This window comes from Chlamydotis macqueenii, chromosome 14 (genome assembly GCF_036417535.1).
Source record: "Chlamydotis macqueenii isolate bChlMac1 chromosome 14, bChlMac1.mat, whole genome shotgun sequence".
In the NCBI taxonomy this organism is placed as follows: domain Eukaryota; kingdom Metazoa; phylum Chordata; class Aves; order Otidiformes; family Otididae; genus Chlamydotis; species Chlamydotis macqueenii.
The window spans coordinates 1,883,761-1,906,193 of record NC_141569.1 but is presented as its reverse complement, the minus strand read 5'-3'; the positions used below and the strand labels follow the sequence as shown (position 1 = coordinate 1,906,193).

The 22,433-nt window shown below is 46.0% G+C and overlaps 1 protein-coding gene across 1 annotated transcript in view; it reads right to left on the bottom strand.

Annotated features, from left to right (window-relative positions):
• Positions 1-22,433, bottom strand: part of CTNNA1 (catenin alpha 1) — a 115,625-nt gene that overhangs the window by 8,202 nt on the left and 84,990 nt on the right. The window contains exons 11-16 of the mRNA XM_086758698.1: positions 12,824-12,980; positions 7,161-7,361; positions 5,890-6,041; positions 3,011-3,121; positions 1,317-1,498; positions 452-557 (exon numbers count right to left, since the gene is read on the bottom strand). Coding sequence (XP_086614824.1) covers positions 452-557; positions 1,317-1,498; positions 3,011-3,121; positions 5,890-6,041; positions 7,161-7,361; positions 12,824-12,980 — 909 coding nt within the window. The remainder of the gene's footprint in view (positions 1-451; positions 558-1,316; positions 1,499-3,010; positions 3,122-5,889; positions 6,042-7,160; positions 7,362-12,823; positions 12,981-22,433) is intronic.

Genomic DNA, 22,433 nt, shown 5'->3' with positions numbered 1-22,433 from the left:
TCAAAAATAATATTAAAGGTTGTGCAACAGGCCACGTGCAGTAATTACGGTGTTGTCACCTACGCAGCCTCGTCATTGCTTTGGAAAGTACGGGGCATATTCCGAGCATGACGGAAGTGATGCGCACTCGGTGTCAGTCCTGTTTGGTTAGACAAACTGGCCTAGATACGACGTGACGTGAAGCAGTGCTGGCATACTGCTACCTTAAAATGGCAGGTGCCTGAGTCAAGCCAAGGAGCTGCTGGACATATTTCGCTGCGTACACTGCTCAGGGTGGCAGGAGAGCAGCTAGAAAGAAAAGGCTAGAATTTTCCAGCTGCAAACCTGGAAAATCCGTTAAAAAAACCCTCAAAACTACACACATTTTCTTCTGTTCATCGCATCCGCAGTACTAAAAGATCTCCTATTGCTTATCTGTGCTGGAGGCTTACGAAAATGAGTCGTGACTTACGTGGTCAGCAATAGTCCGCCCCAGCTTGTCCATCCTTGACCCAGCCTCCGCAATCTTCTTGGCTGCACTGATCACATCTGATGTATTCTTCAGTGGACCTTTACCTCTGAAAAACAGAACAGGATCTACCTTCTAGCACCGGAAAACCAGAAGAGTGAGCTATGCATTGCTTTCCTCATCCTGTTCTGTACAGCACTGGGTGTGATTCCTCACCCCAACTGCAGGAACACGGTTGCACAGAAATAGGCAGGTGTAACCGTCACAGCATCTTCATTTTCAAGACAGTTTCTCCCTTCCAGCCCCTCCCCATATTTAGACTAAATTGAGGAATAAAAAAATCTTAAATTTTACTGTTTTAGGCAACCTAATGATGAGAAGAGATAAGATTTTAGCAGACAGATTTGCAATTTTCATGGAATGCAACATCAAGTTTAAAAAAACAGTGTTGTATAAAATCTGGTAAATGAATTTCAAAAGGCAGCAAAGCCTCTCTCTTTTGCAAATAACTGTACTAGGAACTATTTCTGCAGTACAGCAATATCAAGAAGCCCATAGAATTTAATGCTGTGAGGAGCTGAGCAAATATCTGTATATATATGCCTTGGGACACAAATCACCCTTAAGAAAGGCAGGCAGGCAGGCAATAACTGCTGTGTGTGTACAGATCAATTTAAACTGCTATTACCACCCAGTCACTGCATAGTAACGCATCTCCCCAGCTAACACACAGGCTTTAACAGGGTAACACTGAAAGGAAATTAGAAGTAAGCCTCTTAAGAGTACTTTGCAAAATATTTCATTGACAGACCAGCGTCCCAGCCAGTTCTGAGAGCAGGCGGCGTGCGCACAAATGAAGACGACTCACCTGGTGAAGTCTGTCATTTCCATCATAATCATACACATCTGCTTTGCCAGAACAATGATGTCATTACCGCTGTCATCCCATTTTGACACTTCAGCGTCCAGTTTACTCTTCTCTTCCTGGAAGCTTGCAACTTGCTCAGCGATCTTTGCTTTCTGCTCTTGAGGGAGCTGAGCCATGATAGCCTGAAAGAGAGAGTTTCCTCACCTCGCCTGGTGCCACCGCTTGTAGGAGGCTTTTTGGAACATTTCACTAGTAACCAATTTAAGTCATGTACATGGGGGATAAAACTTTAATAGCAATTCTCTACCTAGAGGCTTTGCAGAACTATTTCCTTCCATTTTGAACCACAGCTTACACTCTTTCTTGGGAAGGAGTGCCCACAAAGACAAGCTGACATCTGAAACAGGCCGTGCATGATAGAAGTTGTAGACACAGAACAAGTTTGCAGATATTACCACTGAACGAAGAAAAAGGAGGGACTTGCCTTTTCTACAAAACTCAAAAGAGTTTTAAAAGGAAGTTGCACTTGGGTATCCTGCAGTGTTGCAATGCACAGAAGAAATCTTACTATCTTTCTGCAAAAAACCAGCTGCACTATTTTGAAACAAGCACACCGAGGAAAGAGCAAGTGAAAATAAAGAGTGTGTGCTTACTCCTGAATAAAATCTATTTGACTAGGTTTACAGCCTCTATGAGACTCAATGCCCTTGCCTTCATAAATACGAGGAGCATTCATGCCTCCAGCAGCAGGTGAAAAGGAGTCTTCGGCACAAAAAAGCTCTGGCAGCAGCCATGCTAAAAGGTAAATTAGAAATGTCCACATTTAAATAAAAGGGGAGAGAGGGACAGAGGAATAGAGAGTGCCTGTACAAGGAAGGAGAGCATAAAACCCACTCTCAGTTAGTACAGTGCCAAAGCCAACGCGGCAGAAGTTTGATAAATAAGGCCAACCTACTTCTTGCCTGCTTTCAGGCTAGAAGAGCCTTCACAAAAAATCTTTCGTGGCACTTGCCCAAATTGTTATTGATCCAGAAGGGGACATGTCAAATAAAAACAATAGGTAAGGCCTGTTTTTCTTTCAATGTACCAATTTTAAGCTTTCACCTATTAATGATTATATATTGCCTATCAGTGCTTTCATTTTTTAAAGTCACAGGAAACGCAGTTAGTTTAAATGCTTTCATTTCTGAGCTCCTCTCTACATTGTCTTGATTAAATGCTGAGTGGCCAAAGACACACCAACAGGTGCCTGAGAAGACATTTTGTAAAAAGTGCCCGAACCGCAGAGTTATCTGTTTTTTGGCCCCCAAACGTAGTATTTGCCTGCTGAAAATAACATCGGAACAATGGAATGATTTGCTTCTATCTCCCTGCAGGAGCTCACCTCACCAAGTGGCAGTGCCTACAACGTCTGTGTTGCCAAAGTAGCTCATTGGTATTAAAAGGATTTTGATCTTTCAGAACATCCAAAATAACACAGAGATGTTTCTGACGTCCATCAGACCAACACATCCCGCATGCCAGGAGAAAACACATCTCCTTGTCAGGAGAAAACTGGAAACAAAGGAATGCCAGCTTTCTGGTTCAACATCTTCACCACCGACCTCCAAAATTTTAACCTGGATATTCAAAGCAAGTTGAACCATTTCTGGAAGGCAGGTCACAGTTTTGTAATGCTCAGATTTCTTCCTTACCCTCGCACTTTGTCCAGCGATGAGCTGATCATCTTCAGTCTGAATACTGGTTCTGCTCCGGACGTCAAAGTCCTCAGTCTCAAAGTCAGAATCATCCAGCTCTTCGGGAGTCTGAGGAAAGAGTCATTCAGCCAAACAACAGATTTCATGGCTCAAAAAATTGACAAGAATATTGTTTTTCAAGCAGAGAGAACGGAAATGAATGAAGGTAAAAACTATTCCATGTTTTCAACAGAAAGGTAAATGTAGGGACTGTACCCAGCTAGTGAACACGTGGGATTATATACGCCTGACTGCTCATGGCAAACACCACAGGGATCCCCAAAACTGCACACCAGTAACTAAACACCTGAGGTTTGTCAGGACACTAACGCACTCAGGATCTGAAGCATAGAAAATTTTTTTTTTGCAAAACGAACGGTATTTTTGCAACTCGGTTAAACGTAAAAGCTTCAGCTGAGATTCCGAAGCTAAAATTACACACAGCTTCGAGGCCTGGTGCAAAATCACAGCCATCGTCTTCAGCGCAATTATGAATCAAAGCATCGACTAAATTAACAGCGGATAAAATATATCGAAATGTATTCTGATCCCCCAGGAACAGCTGAAAATTCTCAGCTAGTAAGGGCCAGCTTTTATGCTGTAGGCTAAACACATCTGACCTAGTTCCTGCTTGCCTAGGATTTATTTTTGCTACTGCCAGTCTAGAGCTGGCAAACTTTTTATAAAGCTTATCAAGTTTAACCAGCATGTTTGTCAAAATACTACACCTTCGCCTAAAGCAGCACTTCACAACAGCTGTGCAGAGCTGGATCGATAACGAACTTCATTGATAAACGCAACAGATTGTGATTAACAGGTAAGATGCAAATAAAGTCCCTGCTCTTCAGATTTCTCTCTCATGATTTGAGTTTTACAAGCACCTTGTGATACAGTTAAAAGAAAGATGGATAGGCACAATAGCTGCCAAAAAGCAAAGGTGACTATGCTGACAATGAAGACCTAGGGTACTTCAGCCACCATCTCCTCTCCGTGCCTTGGAGAACAGCATATATCCACAAAATCAGCATAAGCACACATATCAATAAGTAGCTCAGTGTATCAAACATTTAAGACTTTTTTTTTCAAATAAAGAAAACAGTTCTGCTGCATCTTTCAAAGCTATTTATGATTCTCAAGTCCCCTTCACTGCCCATCCATCCCAAGGTCCACACAACCTGTCACCAGGGGAAAACCTCCTCTGGGGATGAGGAGCGATTGCCTCGGGATCAGGGAGAGAAGCGCTCTGCTTCAACAACCTACAGACAGAGTAAGCTTTTAGTTTTGAAAACACACTGCATAAACACAAGATTTAGGTGTCTGAGTGACTTTTCCTCCTGGTTCCGGTAAAGAACAAGTGCCACTGAGCAAAGTTTCAGGTGAATCAGCTCATCTGCCCCAGCCGAGCTCAGCAGCGCGGTCACTCCTGTGGTCCAGTTTGAGACAAAGCCCTGGAGAAGGGGTGGCCTGGCATCTCCATTTGGATGGCTCTCCTATCCTACATACACTCCACCCCTTCCAGCCCTTTGGACAACACACACTAACATTTTAACCTTTCTGTCGGTCACTGGCACATCACCAGTGAGCCGCCGTTAGCTACTGGCAGCTACAACAAAGCCGTGGCATGCTGACATCGGAGATGCGGCGCAAGGGGAAACGTCAGGAATCCTGGCATCGCCAGCGCGGCTAATTACTGACGACGTGGAATTGGCAGTCATGCTTTCATGCCCTGAATAACAAGGACTTTAGCAGGGGGTGAATCAAAATCGTTAGTGTGCATAGCAGGGAAGCACGGATCTCTCCATCTAACACTGGTTGTCTAGAAATCCTCAGCTTTACTTTGAAAAAAAACTGGATGAAGAGCACATATGTGATTGTCAGCTTCTCTGCTGATTTTCCATCTGACTCTGCTTTAAGCAGCAAACGTGGAGGATACTATTGCAACGGTTACCATAATCACACTTATCCTGGGGCCGTACGTCCTTAATTTACTTATCACCAAATGCCTCTGCCATGGTTACCACTCTGAAAGACGAAGACGGTTTCTCTGCAAGGCATTTACATTGGAGTCAGAGTGGTACAAGGCAAAAAGAAAAAAGGAATAAGACCCCTACGTTTGTGTTTGCTGTGTCTGGCTCCTACCCAATTTTACCACACTAAGATTCAAGAAATATGCCCATAGGCCAGCCTCAACTAGAACTTTTTCTGCATCCCCTCAGTCTGCAGGAGCCCTTCTGTGTCGTCCCCGCACGCCTCCTTCCAGACTAATGCTGCCTGACCTACTGGAAATTAGGGCTTCCAAGTCACACTCACTGCACCTGAACCACACCGGCACAGGAGACACAGCCTCTGTGAACTGGCCCCTGTTTACTGAGGTGAGCCAATTAACGAATTACATGCTCTGGGAACTACAGGCTGAACTCATCTAAACCCAGTTTTGAATAACTAGCATTAATTATCAAAATTTACTCAATGAAGAGCCATCAGGCTTTACCCCTAAGCTCTCAAACCATCAAAAAGCATCTATAGTTGAGAACCCACTTGCTGTTGTTAAAGGAAAGGTCACTGATTTCAGCACATTACTAGGCAAGGCACTACCACAACATCACAAAAGATGCGTGAAGGGTATTTAGCAGCACAACTGCTTAACGAATGTGAATCACAACCTACTTCTGCAGTACTCCATGGAGTGATTAGCAGTTTTGAAGACTCAGAATGTTAATACGAGCTAAACGAACATCTTACGCTGTCTGCTCTCAATAAAACTGATGCATGTCAGTTCAGTAAATGTGGGGAAAGCCAGCGGACAGCAGAAAGCTCTTTAACTAAGTTCCGCTCACCCGGATCATCAGCACGGCTTTCCTGATATCTCGGATCCCATCGTACACCAGTCGCGAAGCATCAATGAATTCGTTCTCATCCATCGGCTGAGCGGGGTCTGAGCTCAGTGCTTCCACAGCAGCCTCTACTTGCTCAGTGAAGCGCGGCATAACTGAAGGAAGAACACAAAACCACACTCGCTCCCCATCCCAACGCCATTTTTTGCTACACATAAAAGACCTGCATGTGCTTTGTTGCTAACTATCACTGGAAAGTGCACAGTGGCTCCACTTAAATTCAAAGTATTTGTTACAGGACACCCGTACTGTAGCTGAAGTCTTAAGACCACTTCAATTTCTGTTTACTGTTCTGCTATTTGTTTTTTTTTTTTCCCCTTAGACAGTGAAAAGGTTATCACACCCTTCTAGTGGGCAAGGAGAAAACTCCTGGGGAAGCAGTTAGAAATTATGGCACTAAGCATTTGTTTAATATTCCCTACAGATGTACATAATTTTGGGAGGGAAACCCTCAGTACTACCACCGTGAAGCTCAAGTTTAACAAGGCAGTGGAAGAGGGCGGGTTGCGCTGCTGTCCTTCAGTGACTCAGGCACGCCAGGAAGAACATCACAGAACCATTTACAGCCTGCTCGCTTCCTCAGTGTCACCCCTGGTTCTTCATCAAAGTTGTAATTAAAGCAAAACCAACAACTAATAGTTGTCACAGCCCTCACTGAAGCAACCAGAACCATTCCTTACCCTAAATGGATGTTACCAGCTCATTCACAGGAAAACAACCTAATTTATGGTTTAGGGGTGCGGGGCTACAATCTACAATGTTTCTTCTACAGTTATAAAGATGTTATAAAAGTTATAAAGACTAAATTTACCCTAAATTATTACCCAAAACTTATTCTACTGAGCCAGCATGACTAAAATCTTTTTTTTTTCTGGATCCTGCACACCAATGGAGCAGGCTGCAAGATGACCAGCATAACTTTCAAGCCCTGCCTCACTGTTTGGGACGCCTTCACCAGTGTTTCAGCTTTCTACAGCTCAGTCGGTGATGGCAAGCATGCTCAGGGAGACCTTCTGCAGTGCTGGATTTTAAGCCAGTCAACACAGCAAAATTGCATTTCTCTTTTTGCAACAGCTCTGCAAATAACTCCTACTAATTTTAATTAAAGTATGTAAATGGGTCTTCAATAGATTTCACAGGTACTTCAGTATCGGGTTGCCCGTGCGCCTGTAGGCAACATGAATTCAGGAACCTCAGGAGGAACCGACTCTTACCTGTGTTGGACAGTAACTTTGTGGCTTCCAGCACCTTCTCCGTGTAGACTCCGGGTTCGTAGTTATCCATTTCTGAAGTGACAACGTGAATGACTCTGGCAGCACGGCCTCGGATTGCACCAGCTGTGCGGTCTAAACCATCAACGTCTTTTTCTTGGAGAGCAATGACGCATTTGTTTACATCTTCTAAAATATGATTCTCTGGTGGAAAAAGAAGGAGGATTTAGATGGTAACATCTTCGTTTCTGTCGCAGTCATCAGCACCACAGTTTCTCAGCTCCTGGCCTGCTCCAGAAACCCTCCAGCGCGACGCTGTAAAGCACGAATTTTCAAGCTCGCTACGACCAGCAAACAGCTGCCCTTCCAAACCAGATGTCAAAAACCCATCAGTCCGTTCACCGACTGGCATCCAAACTTCCTGCCCCCTGTCTGTACTCAGTTTTACCAACAGAAAAGCTGAGTTCAGCTGTATTCTCCCTGAACATGTTTCTTTCCATATCCCTCCCCCGGACTGCCAAAGCCCTTAATTCCAAACATTCACAAGCCACTCCCCGGCGGCCACACGTGCGCGGGGTGGTGAGGCGCCCTCCCCAGTGCCACGCCTAACCCACTCCACTTTTTAATAGACCGGGGCACTTCTTGCACGTTCCTAGCTTCCCACACAGTGTTTGCCAACAACCACACACACACCATCGGAGAATATTAAACTGTTAGTCCGTCATTCAAATGTAAGACACACAACATATGCAGTGATTTATGCAGAAAGTGTTCCAGCGACAGCGTACTCATTGCCTCTTAAGAAAACAGAAAACAAAGCCAGGACCTCTGTCTGTAATTCACTTTTAGAATATACATTTTCTGTCTTATACGGAGATATTTTTCCCCATTTATCAAGTCCAAAAGGCTCAAGATGAGTAAAAACCCCTAAGAGATTTCTGAGGATGCCTAAGGAGGGGAAATCTACCGGAAAGGTCTCCCGAACACCGCTAGAGACCTCTTTAACGTGTCAGTACCAACACCTGGACGCTGCCATCCAACATCGGCATTTGGCCTGCTTGGTAAGAAACCAGCTCGAAAACATTTCTGCTCTGTCACTCGAAATACCTTCCAGCGTCACTTACCACCGATCGAATCACGCTACGCTGCCAACCCGTGCCACTGAAGCGGCTTCTATTCCCGACGCAGGTGGTAAAAGAGCTATTTTGGAGGAGTTTGTGGAGACGAGAGGCACACAGAGCTGGCTGACAGAGGATTGTACCAAGTGGCTGAAAGGATGGCTGCCGGAAGAGTTACGCTGGATTTACATAAAATTACCAGAGCCAGGTGCAATATCGTGAGACTTGTGTGAGCAACCTGGGCACAAACGACACTCGTGCAATACCTCTGGAGCAACTCAGCCCAAACAAGTTCAGCTGAGGGCAGAGTGCAGCCCTGGGAGAGAGAAGGCCGGGCTCGTTAGCGATTTGACGAGTCAGTGAGCAGGCAGCCAAGGTACAGGAGCTGCAGCAAGGAGCACACCGAGTTTTGGTATTTAAAGCAAGAGACAGACAGCCCCGCGAGTTCCAACAGTGAAAAGAAAAAGCATCGGCGGCAGGCCAAAACACAGACTGTTTATTGCCTGAATTCCTTAACGAATAAATTAAGCCGCAGACCATTTGAAAGCCTCTCTGGATTATATGAACTTCAATAAAAGGCACGGACAAAATGAGGATGAATTTATTTAAATGCCTGCTGATCATTTAACGTCTCTTGCAGATGCCAAGTGGGCTGCAAGACGTTTCTGTGGGGAGATACCCCCCCACGGGGCGGTCTGCAAGGGGAAGCACGGTGCTGTCGGGGGCAGCCGCTCGGGCTGTGCTCTCCAGTTGGGCGCTAACAGATCGGATTTGACACCGCTCCGTGTGCTCGTACAGAGGCGCTCTGCTACCCGTCCTACAGGCATACGGACCACAAGCGGCTGGCACAAAATGCCATCTGCCGCGGCCGGCGTGGCAGCGCCCAGGAAACGCTGATGCGGAGGTTCGCTGGCAGCACCTTCAGGGACGCGGTAATGTCATCCTGCATCAACGCCAAGAGCCTTCCTGATGCTGAGCAGGAGAAAAATCTCACAACAACGGGATGTAACAGAGAATAAATCACAGGCAGGAGCAAAGGGATCTTGTCCTTTTTCCCCATAGGTAAAAAAATGATGTGGTTTGGCAACAAGGCAAGAGGAAAGACAACATTCTTCCAATAAAAATGATTTTTAGAGCAAACAAGGAATTATGAAAAACTGTGGAAAGCTAACAGAACGAATAGTCCCCCACAACTGTCATTCCTCAATCCACCCCCGCCAAACACCTTCCACCTCCACCCACTTCCCCACTAAAGGGATTAAGAAATCCTTTTCCAAACACCCCAAGAAGTCTGTGAGGGAGTCTGGGGGCTACAGAAGACCAAATCCTAAAAGCAGCACCCAGGAAATAAAGCCACAGATGCATAAATGTAACTCTGCCTCTGCTGCATCCCTGTGGGAGGTCTTAGAACAATTTCCACGCTGGACCCTCTCCTGACAAGGGATGCTGAAGGAATGGGGTCAAGCAGCAGTGTCACCAGATGTGGTTATGGAACAAACACTTGAGTGCTCGTACACTCGTAAATACAGTATTCATCTTGTAACGACGGAGGACAATCACTGGGCCCAGGCAATATTCATCTGGAGGCTCTTCAGAGCTCCGCTGTGATGGGCAGTCTCTTGCGGAAACCTCTGTCGGCGGCAGAGGAACAGAAGGCAGCAAATGGAATTATTTTTTAAGAGAGTTTCAAAGGAGATCCAGGTAATTTCAGAACATTGAATTTGACAATTACATGGTGCTATCAGCAACCGCTCTAAAGCGCAGAGATAGCGGGCACACAAACACACCCTGAGTGCTTCGGGAAGGCACTGACGAGAGGGATAAGGATTACAGACGGTACAGAAGAGCTTTGAAACGGGGAATAATGGAACAGGCAGAGACTCTGCAGTCAAGAAAGAGATGACTAAGTGTACGGCAGAGGTCTGTACGTTTACCAACAGCATGAAGAAAGCGAGTAGGGAAAAAACCTCTTCACCATCTTCGACTACAACCAGGGCATCAAGCGACGCAAACTGGCAACGCTGCGGAAAGGAGGAGGATCTTACACAGAGCACAGCCAGGCTGTGAACTCTGCACAGGGTGATGGAGATGCCAGCAGTTTATAACGGTCTAAAGAGCAACTAACACATACTTAAATGAGAGAGAAGTCTGCCAAGGACTGTCCAGTAGATAGCATCTCTGCCGCTGGAGCTCCCTGAGCTGCAAACCATTCATGGATGGGAGTGCACCGGAAAGATCTTCAGTCTGCAGGGCTCCTCCGCTATTCATCTCCTGTGCACGGACCATCAGCCAGCGCCAGACGCTGTCCTACCTCAACAGGGCCTCTTCTATGTCCTTCATAAAATGTCATAACTTGCAAGCTTACCTGCAACCCTGTGCCTTTAAGTATCCTTGTTCCTGTACGGTATTCTGCGATTACCTAAATCCAGCACCTCTTTCACCAAGCCTTTACTTGCGTGTAATTAATACAACTCTGAGCACAAGCTGAACAATGAAGCCTATACGTCACGCTGGACAGCACAACACTGTAGGAATGTGGTATTTATCTATATATACATATATATGTGTGTATGTATATACACACAAACACTTTTTAATCCTGCTTACATCCCAGTTAGTAACCGATACAAACCCTACTGGGCACAAACACCCTAATAACCTCAAACGGAGCCTGGTATAAATCATACCCGGCACAATTTCATTCAGCCAGACATTCAGACTTTTAGCAGAGAATTGGAGCTGTGGCATTTATATGGGAAAGTTCAAACAGATCATATTTAAAGCAGTATTTATTGCTTTAATATTTTTCTACCATCTCTTTGACAACGTAGCACATACAAATAATTGTGAATGCACCTGAGCATCTGAAGTAGTCTCAGACCATTTCCATGGTACCATCCTGGGTGGCAAGCACACGCTGGAGGTGAACTCTCTCCTGCGCCAGCCCGTCACTGTCCCACCAAAGAAGCGTTCCCTGCTTATTGCCAAGCCCTTCAAACTCTTCAGAGCAACTCAGCAGCGGGCCAACACCATAACCTGTCCCCTCAAAAGCAGAGTACCCATCTCCTCCAACGACCTACGCGAGGATGGAGACCACTTGGTTCCAGCGGCTCGACCCATTTTGAGCCACACCCGCGAGTGAAACACAGCCAGGCAGCTTCATACAGACTGCATTTTCACAGACCAACAGCTTTTTCTCTTTAAAACGTTGCGTATGCTTGCAGGCAAACTCCGAGCGGAGCCGTGAACTTCAGCACACAATTCTCTCTAAATACATGTCCCCAGAAATAGGCTCCTCGCAGCTGTGCAATTCCACCACCGCGGCGCCGCAGACCGAGCACGCAGACACAAAGAACTAGGACACTCAACTGCCTAACAAGTTCATGCTAACTCACTGCAAAGAGAATTTTCATTCAGAGCCCAGGGAACCACAATACGACACGTATGATAATACAGGTGACTCACCGTAGGAACACTACTTGGGAGTTTTTTTAGTTTGTTTGTTTTTCTTTTCTTTCTTTTTTTTTTTAATGGCCTTTTAATTCAGGCGTGCAAGCTTTTGTCTACATTTCCTAGATAAATTCACCTGGTACTTCCGATGCCACGCACCTTCCTGTGAAATCTCTCTGTACAACCAGAGTTTTCAGGTCACTTGAGATGCCGAAGCCTGTCTGCACCAGGAAAACGAGACCCTCATTTTGCAGCGGTAATTTGTGAACGCCACGGCAGACACAATTCAGGTGGTTCTATCACCGTGTCCTCTGACTAGAGCAGAATTACAGGACGTGGCAATAAAAATGCCCCCCTTATTTCTAGGCCACAACAGCTAATAGTGGGTTTTTATCAACAATGCTGATAAAGAGATTATCTTGGCAAGCAACCCAACAGAATTATTAATCTATTATAATTACTGAATATTTTTTAAAACTTTGAAATATTTACTAAAGCTGACATGGTTAAAAATATTCACAGAACATTTTCTATAAGAACAGTTTTATTTTAATTAACTTGTACAACCATGGTTTGATATTAAATTTTGTGTACGTAAGAAGAGCCTAAGGTGAATTGAGAGATCATCTTTTCTGCTAGTTGATAACTGGAACATAAACACATCTATTTCCCCAAAGGTAACGCTGAGGTTTGCCTCCAGAAGCTAGACGGTAATTTATCGGTAGTTCAGCCAGCAATTCAAAATCTTGAGACACAGAGTGTCTTTCACTGTGTTTAAGCTGCTCTGCCTACTGACATGTAAATATATACATTTATGCATGCGCACGCTCTAAGTGCAATGACAGGTTTCTAGAGTACCTGCTGAACTAAACTATCGCTGCTTTCACGCTCTAAAAATACCTCTCCTCCTCCTGCCAAGATCTCCTGCTCTATTATCACACCTCGCTCAGCAGAAGACGACGCTTGCCAGGTGAGGCGTACCAACACCATCCCTTCCAAACGCCCAAGAAGGGTGCAGAGCACGCGTAGAATCCACCCGTTTCCAGGAAGGGGCTCAGTTACAGGAACAGTTATTTCTGAGATTGGACCCCTGATTACCTGATACAGCCAGGAAATCGTCGATGGAAGTGATGTCGTCGACAGCGTCCGTCAGCACGCGGACCTGCTTCTCCCACTGCTCTTTGAAGAGATCCATGTTCTCCTGAGCCAGCTTGCTTTGGGGTTTGGCAGCCAGGGCCAGCGCAGCGTTAATGACCTGCAAAACACCTCTGGATTTTCAAAACATACCCTTAATAAAACAATTCCTTTCCATATGTTTATCCAATGAACACAGCAGCAAGCAAAGCAAGTTTAATAAGTTTTCAGGAACTTGACACTGAAAGACAAAAGTGTTTATTCTGTCGCTCTCACACCCAGCTCATACGTGCTTCCACATTTCTGCAGTTCGTTATTACACGCAAGAACACTTGGGGAGTGTTCACAGGAGCTAGCTTCACCTCTCTCTAACAGCTCATGCTAAAGGTGTTGCTTCCTGAGCGCAGGTTGTGCCGTTAACTGCTTGAGACAGGATGACATTTAGTACACCAGGGCCTGCATTTCCTACGGTACTCACCAGAACCTGAGAAAAACGGTTAGCAAAGGATTAAGCTTACACAGTCTGAAGTAGAAACAATATGCAAATACAAAATCAAAGATAATGTTTGTATTTATCTTCTTTTCCTTAAAGCTTTCCCCTGTACCTTGCCAGTAATTGTTACAGTGCCTTATGATTTCTGTGAGAGCTGTGGAAAAGCCAGCCCAGCCAGAGAACAGAAGATATTATTTGATGCTCCTCCTGAACACCCCCTCAATTAATTTTTTTTCAAACCCTAAGACTGTCATTTACTCCAGATCCTTGGTTTTTTAAGCGGAACAAATGCTACACGTACTGCTGGGTAACAAAGTTTATGCTGTGCCACCCAACTGGTCAGTCAAATGACAAACAAAGCCTCTTTGGGCGTGGGAAGAGCGCAATCTCAGAAGCCTGCTCCTGTTCCTGCTGCGCTGTTTTCCAGCACAACGACCTGGAAACGCGTCAGCTGTGAGAAACCATCTGTAGGCAGACCGATGCGACAACCCTCACCTGGTGTTCAAGCACCTCAGAGTTACAGCTAATGAACTTGTAAGTTCAACGTGTAAGTTTTCTTCTCCGCTTTAGGACCGTATTAATTTCACAAAGTTGCCGAACAAAGCATGCAAGCACCAGATGTTCCTGGTTTTCCAAAAGCTCTTTCTCCACTTGCTTCATTTAGAAGCGTCACAAAGCATTTAAAAAAAAATACGTAACTCGCTAAACATGGAGATGATGGTGATGTCAAACACATCATGATGGCACTGAATGAGGAGGCTGGTCCACCCACGGGATGCTAGAGATCAGCACTGACTGAGGAGAATCCAGGGAAAAGCTGTACCGCTCTCCACGCTACCATCCCGCCTCTGGAGATGGAGGCTCCAAGCCTGGGTCACCAGTCAAAACGAGCTCGACGGCTTTGATAACAGACAAGCCCAAGAAACAATTTGGCAATCTGTTCAGGAGACCTGCAGGGATGAAACACGCCTTTGCACCCCGGCAATAACAACAGCGTCCGCGTCCTTCACAGAAAACACGGAGGTCCTCCTCTGCTTCCCCTTCCTCCAGCCAGGCACCGAAGCCACCACCTTCTGCACAGGCAGCTGTGGAAATCAGGAGGTGCCTTCAGAGGGACCTGCTGCCGGCCACAGGGCACGCTGCCCATCAAGATCATGCTTCTCAAGCTCTGAAAGCCCTGAAAAAAGCCTCGCAACGACCAAGAAAATGATGTTTAAAAATCTAAAATCAACAGAAATAGAGGTTTAGAAAGGGAAAGCTGTCCTCTGCTCAAGAGCCCTGCTTTTTAAGTCTAGCCACCGTCACTTCTTGCCCCAGTCTGACAGAAGTAATGAATTATCTACCTGTTCATCAAAATCTAGACATCCGAAGTTCTTATGAAGAGGAATCCAAATAACAAGTGTACTGGAAACAAAAAGTGCAAACCAGACAACGCTCCCAAAATCTGCTCTCAGCTTTTCTGCTGCCAGTAACCGTAACCGAGACAGCGGAGATGGCGATACCACGGGTAGGACGCTTCCTCCTGCTCTCTTCTGGCTGGCTTCGGCTGCTATCAGATACGAAACATCCTGTAAGCGCTGAGACAGGTCAGCGTTAAGGCCGAAGGAGCGTATGGCCTGTGTACCTGTCCGTGTAGATCTGGACAGCAGCAGCTGTCTGAACAATTCATCTCTGTCAACAGCACAGGCCCGTCCCCGGACGCCCACGTTCAGCAACTCTTCCCCCGGACGGAAGAGCTGTCATACATAAAGGGCTCTGCAAGCGCTCGAGAAGCCCAAACCGGGCGTTGTCACCAAATCCATACGCAGGAGGCACGAGTTGCACCGCCGTCCTCCAGCCAGGCAGCTTGTCCAGCTGAAAACAAGGAATTTTTTTTGGTATATTACAACACTAAAAGTGTACAGCCAAGGCAAATGTATTTCAAAATGTGCGAAGCGGCTCCAGCACACCGTTCCATCGGTGATAAACCCTTCACACTGCGTACAGCTCGGCATTTCTGTTGGCAAGTTACCGTGGCCGCGTCTCACATAACTGCTCAGCAAACAGTGCAGGGGTTACTGACAAAACCTGCTAATTATCGACTGGACTAAATATGCTCTTCCAGGATGCCTGCGATCCAGGACAGCGAGTGATTTATTTTCCAACAGACGCACAGATAGACACGGGAAAAAGGCAGGGATGCTGGATCTCAAAGGGTCTGTGTACGAAGCAGGACTAGGATTTCTTTATCGTCTAAAAATGGGAGGAGGGGGAAGGCAGTCATGAAAGTACACTATTGCTGCTCCAAAAAACATGAAACGTTGGGCAATTAATCTAAAATATGAGTAATTCTCACAGGAAGGAGAGAGATATATATATATAGCTCAAAAAAATAGGAAGAACATGGCCAGACTACCTGAAATGTAGCCGCTTCAGGAAGGAAAACATTTGGCAATTTCAGGGAAATATTCTGCATTTCAGAGCTTTTCCAAATGCTGCCAGAGCACTGCGATCACAGTGACTCACTGGAGTTGTACAAAGAGAAGACTCAAACAGGGACATTTTGCGACGATCCAGAAGGAAATGAAGCATGGCAAGAAAACACACTATTTTTATCGGTGTTTTGTTTCATCTAGCAATTGCAACGTTCAAGTCAGGCAGCCCAACGCTCAGATAACGCAGTTCCAGCGAGTTGCTTGGAGTCGCTCTCCTCCGCCCTGCAGCTTCCCACGGCACCAGCCAGGACCTGGCAATGCACACCCCAAAATCAGGGAGCCTTGGGATTCCACTGACTTGCAACTGATGTCTCAATTTGCACCTCCAGTGCTTTTCTAATGTCTTTCATGGGAAGAACCTGCTTTTTTAAAAAAAACAAACAAACACATTTCCCTATTGAAACTAAAGATGTCAGACTGAGGAGAAGGACTTGGGTGTGCTGGTGGACAAGAAGCTCAACACGAGCAGGCAATGCGCCCTTGCAGCCCAGAAGGCCAGCCACACCCTGGGCTGCACCCCCAGCAGCGTGGGCAGCAGGTCGAGGGAGGTGATTCTGCCCCTCTGCTCCGCCCTGGTGAGACCCCACCTGCAGCACTGCGTCCAGTTCTGGAGCCCCCAACAGCAGAAGGACGTGGAGCTGTTGGAGAAGGTCCAGAGGAGGCCACGCAGATGATCAGAGGGCTGGAGCACCTCTCCTGTGAGGCCAGGCTGAGAGAGCTGGGGCTGCTCAGCCTGGAGAAGAGGAGGCTCCGGGGAGAGCTGAGAGCAGCCTGCCAGTGCCTAAAGGGGGCTGCAGGAAAGATGGGGAGAAACTGCTCAAGCATGGCTTGTTGCAAAAGGACAAGGGGTAATGGTTCTATAAACGGAAGGAAGCAGATTCAGACGGGATATCAGGAATAAATTTTTTACCCTGAGGGTGGTGCAGCACTGGCCCAGGTTGCCCAGAGAGGTGGTGGATGCCCCATCCCTGGAAACATTCCAGGCCAGGTTGGCCGGGGCTCTGAGCAACCTGATCTGGTTGGAGATGTCCCTGCTCCTGGCAGGGGCGTTGGACTGGGTGGCCTTTACAGGTCCCTTCCCACCCAAACCAGTCTGTGATTCTATGAATTTACATACATACACCTTTGCAGGACAGGACTGTCCAAGGTTCCCTGAAGAGCAACTTCTGCCTGAGTTACACGACTGCGGTTACTTTGCCCAGAAGCAATCTTACAACGCACAGCCGTTCCAGGAGAGAAACCACCTTAACCTTCAATACACTTGTGGGTAAATTAAAGCCACTGGGGTCACGTAGAATGAATTGTTTTTAGGTTTAGTTAGGATGGCTCTCAGCCTCAGACGTCACCCCACCTGAAAGACTGATAGAGGCTAGAAGAAAGCTCTTATAGGTGGTGATGTTCCTGCAAAGAACAGTTCTGAACACTTGGCTGGCATGGCCAAAGGAAGAAATATCACTCGGGAGAAGGAAAGTACCACCCATTTATTTTGCACTGCAGTCTCTAGTTGTGCGCAATGGCTGTAAGGCACATAACTCTCCATTTCAACAGCCATAAGCACTTTTTATTTTTTGCCTCGGTCTTTTTGATGGGGACTTTCTGCTCTTTCCAGGAGCCTGCTCTTCCTGCAGCTGGTTTAACTTCGCCCTGTTTCCCGCAGTACTGATTTAGGATGCTGCTGTGCCACAAGAGTTTTTCACTTTTAAAAGCTCTAAAACAAACACCCAGTCCTCTCCTCACTACACACCTTTTCTTTAGGACCAAAATAGCTGCTGTTCCTAAGTAACTCACTTGGTTTTTATTCTTAAATACAGATCTCCGTTCACCAGCTTTCTCGTGGCGTTTGGGTTATGAGCTGGAAGGCAGCTCCACGGCCTTCAAATCCAGGCCGGGTGGAAGAAGTCTCTTACTCAACTTGCCAAAACTGGTAATCACACCACGCAGGACCCCTCGTTTGCTCTGTTTTATTGCTGTCTCACAGAGCGCTCTGCGATACGGAGGGGCAGTCACAAGGTAGAAGCAAAACAACAATTCCTGGATCACAGCTTTCTAAATGGTCAACAAATGACTTCACGACCTTACCACCCAAGCTGCTGTGCCTGCTGAGCCCAGCCAGGACCCTCCCCATGCTCAGGTGGATTTTCACAACTGTATTTTTCTGTACTAAAGAAAGCATAGCTTGCTTACTGGCAGTTTGTAAGAAGCTGCTCATAATTTAATTTTACATATGCCAAATGCCAAAGCTACCTCCAGCGTTCACCCTACTCATGTCTCCTTCCCCGCTCCTAATAGCATTTTGCTCTGAGTGGAAAAAAAATGTTCCTCAGCAGGACATTTAAGTCGCTTCCAGTTACATCCAACCCCAGGTTTGCACCCACTCGGCTACGCGTGCTAACCCTCTGCGTATTTCAATACAGCAAAAAGCACTCTGCAGACTCTGACGAGCTGAAATGCCTGCAAGCGAAACATAGAGAAGATTGTTCTGCACTTTCTCAAGCTATAATGGCAGTGACCAGCGAGTGTAGGGAGGTTGATGCACGAAAAGAAGGAGGAAAAGTTTGCTTTGATTTCCAATATTTTGCTCCAATGTAAGAGGCACTCTGAGCACTCGCCTCTCCTGCGCATTATACCCAGAGCGACTGCAGGCATCTCCACAGAGATATTACTCCACTTGTCACGGTGCTATAACGACCTACAGGCACACACTTCTACTGGAGTAACATGATCTTTGCCAGTTTAGCAGGTACTGCTGTTGAAGTATTCACTATTCACATATTGTGTATAGATAATTATCCTATCAACTGCCCTGTATACGGAAAAAGCATCTTCTTTTGTAGCTGAGGACTGATATTATATACCAGCCAACGCAGAAGCTGCAAGAATTTCGGAGCTATTTGTTCTGGTGTTCATTTGTGTTGCTTCATTTTGCATCTCACTGACTTCAAGTGCTGAAGCTTTGCGGGTTTCAGGGACTCCGTGTCTTTTCTGGAAGCTGTTCTGCTACCGCACTTCACAGATCACACTGTGCCTGCGATGAAAACACAGGGTCCTTACGCACCACCACAGCTCTTGCTGCTGAATCCCTTCCTCCCATCTTTGCTTCTTTTTAAGCATCAGTAACTGCTCAAGTTCCTAATAATGCTTCTTTGTGGCTGCTCCTGTCCTGTGCTGGCTCCTCTTCACAGCAAGCCTGCATGACACAAAACTGCAACCCAACTGTTAAGTTTTTTTTAACATAACTATTTCTACTCAATGTCAAAAAATGCTTCCAAGCTCCTGTAATTAAACAGTCTGGAGATAGGATCTGCTAGTTAGTACATTCAAAAAATCTGACAGGCTTTCAAAGAGAAGAAAAAAGGGGACACTTGTTCAATATTGAAGTCTTTACTGCAAGAAAAATGAAGTTATCTCCTCTCCAACAGCCACCAGGGAACCGGCAGTAGCTGAGGACTCAAGGAGGAGAGCAAGCCCGCAGCTCTCATCTGGCTTTGGTGGATTTGAGGGAGTGCACTGTAGGGGGTTTTTGTAAAAATGTTCACGCTATTTGGAACCCCTACATGGGATTCCTTATGCTTTGGTGTTTTGTCTGCCTGTGTCAGTCGGTGTGATCAGCATATGTAACCATCTGCCTCATCAGCAATCCATAAGCAGCAAATTGCTTTGGAAGCATTGCAAAATTGGAATGTAAGGATGTGGAACAGCAATTATTAAAACAAGATGTTAATATAAAGAAAAGCCATTTTTATTAAAAATGCCATTAAATCCAAGAATTATCTGCAGCCTGTTTAACAGGCAACACTCACTTGACCGTGCCGGGAAGGGTGAGCTAGGCCAAACACGCCATCCGTGCTGAGGCAGGCAGCGACGCGGCCTGCTGCCCTCCCAGCGTTTCCAAGGAGGATGAGCAACTTGGGCAGCAGAGGAGAAAGGCAACCAGCACTGGCTCAGAGCGAGCCCTGCCCTACGGCTTGGAGAACAGATCCCGCGGGCCCACCCCAGGGAGGTGCAGGTCCACCCTGCTCCTGCAGCCCACTTCCCAGGAGATCATCAAGGGCAGCGGGCTCCGGCTTCTGCTGGCAGAAGCAAACACCCAGCCTGATGGAAATTCTAACCCGTAATTATTTTCTAAAACACTCAGCCTGACTGTAGTTTGGTTGGAAGCCCACAGATGAACTTCACGGAGGCTTTAGAGAACGAGAAAGTCAACACATAGCTGGCGAAAGCAGCTGCAGGTGACAGCAGACTGTCACATCAAAGGCCAGAGCAACACTCTTTCCTTTCAAGAGCTGTGCTGGGGCACGCTCACTGTTGCTCTCTGAACACCCACAGCTTGTACGATCAGACACACTTGTATGGGTAAGCTCTCTCCTCAGACATCTTTAATGCAAAATGCTGTTACAAAACAGCTTTTGCAGGCTCCCAGAGCAAGTACTTCTTGGAAACAGAACTCAGAAGCCAGAGTTACGAGGAAGGATCCAGGTTTTCGAGTCGAGATAAACAAAATCTTTTGCTAATTTACCCTTGGCAAGCTCTGTGTTTAGCAAGAAGGCAAAGCAAACTTCCCCCAGCACTCTTCTAGGCAAGTGGAAGCACAGGCAACTATTCCAACATTTCATAGCAGTACTTTTCCAGTTCCAGTGTGAAAGACATCCTAAGCGTTTTTTAGAAAAACATTTAACTGTAATGATGGAGGACTTCTGTTCCTTCATCTGAGCCCACCACAGACCGGCCTGTTCCCCCCACCACGCAGCAAGGCACGAAGCTGCAGGACTGCAGGTAACTCCTGCAACATGCTGGGCAAAGGTGTTTCAATCCATACACAGACCTTCAGCAACCTGTGTCTTAAAAAATAAATTCAGGCAGGCCTGTAAGTCAAGGCTTCATGAAGAAAACACCAGTGACCCCCTAATGCTGTCTTATTCCTCCCCTGCAAACCCAGCCCAGCACAAGTCATGCAGCTGGCTGCTACGGAGCACGCACAGCTCTTCCTAACAGTCCCTTCCGTCAAAAGGGAGCTCTATGCACCACATTAAGTTTTCAAGCTCGCATTAATTTCTGTGTTAATTGGCTGGGGACGCACAAACAGGAAGGATGGAGTTACTCTTGAGGAAGAGCTGATTTCGAGTAACATAGCCACACTAAACAAATCAAACTGCTTGCTCTTGTAGTGACTTCTCAGACAAAAAATTTTCCACAGTTTTTTTCCTCAAAGGATTTAATTTCAAACCTGACAATGTCTAAACCCATAGGTGACACTGGCAGTGACTGACTTCTTGTCACACCAACAAAACTTCCAAGTTCTCCCTAACCAGGTGGAAGTGTTGCACGTTCCCTACTCCTGCCGCCACCTCAAAAAGGCTAGTTATGGCAAGGGACTGAGTAACTGCTCTATTTGAGATACAGCTTTTATAATTAACTCTACAGATTGATTTCTGCAGAAATCGTTCTTTAACCAGGAGTCCCCGACTCCCGGAATGGCCTCTCTTCAGCTAAGCTATTTAAGAGGGTACCTGGGGACTTACTCAAGTGCATTATACTCCAGTTTCAGCCTTTCAACCACAGCAATACCTTGAATTACATTTCATACATCGTATTTGTGTGATATCGATATATTCACTTCTGTTTCAGAGACTACTGTAATTATTGATTGACTTGACTCATTCCGAATAAAGCATCTTCCTGGAAAAATACCATCTAAGCAAAAAAAAAAAGAAAAGCAGATAATGTTGGATTAAATCTGTATTTTATGCCTAATTCACATCTTTGTTCAGCACAGCCACCTAAAAGGATTCGAGGAGCAGCTGCGAGTCTCATCAGGAATAAACTGCAAAATAAACAGATAATTGTCTAAAAAAAGGACGCAAGCCCCCACTATGTCGTTCTTTATATTGAGAGGCATTTAGAGATTATACAGAATAATCAAAGTTTGGGGAGCGCTGAGGAGGACGACAGCGTGCTGCATCACTTCGGCTGCTGTAAGAAACTCCGGTATCGTCAGGACGCCATTTGTAAAACAGTTCAGACAAGCGCCTCTAATTATCCCCCAGGATTCACAACAGGTTTAAATACTCCCAGAGCATTAAAGAATCAACCAGCATTCTTTCAAGTGCTATCATCATCTATAGTGTCATCTCCTGGTGATGACCCCGAAATTAAGGCAAGACTGAACTGCAGGCTGGGAAGTTCAGACACGCGACCGCTGCCAAGCCAAAATCTATCAGTTCCAGCCCTCGTTCACTTACAGCTGACCAAAGCCTCCGACGCCTGTTAAATTATCATCCATAATCCCTGGAGTCAAAGGCTAACAACTGCCCTTCAGTACGTGTGACTGCAGTTCGGTGCCTACCGACTGCAGCTGGTTAATTATTTCATGGTGACTATCATGGTGTTTATTTTCTAAAGGAGTGGATTTATTTAAATAGGCAGCTGTTGGAAAAGCAAAGAGAATAGTTTGAAATACGTAGAATTTCAGCAGTGAGGAGGGGAAGACACCCTCACAGACTTGGACAATTCCCAGAAACATTCATATTCAAAGCAAACCTAACTTTTTTATGATGATTATTTTCAAAAGCATCAGCATTTGTCTGGAACAACATGCATTAGACATCCA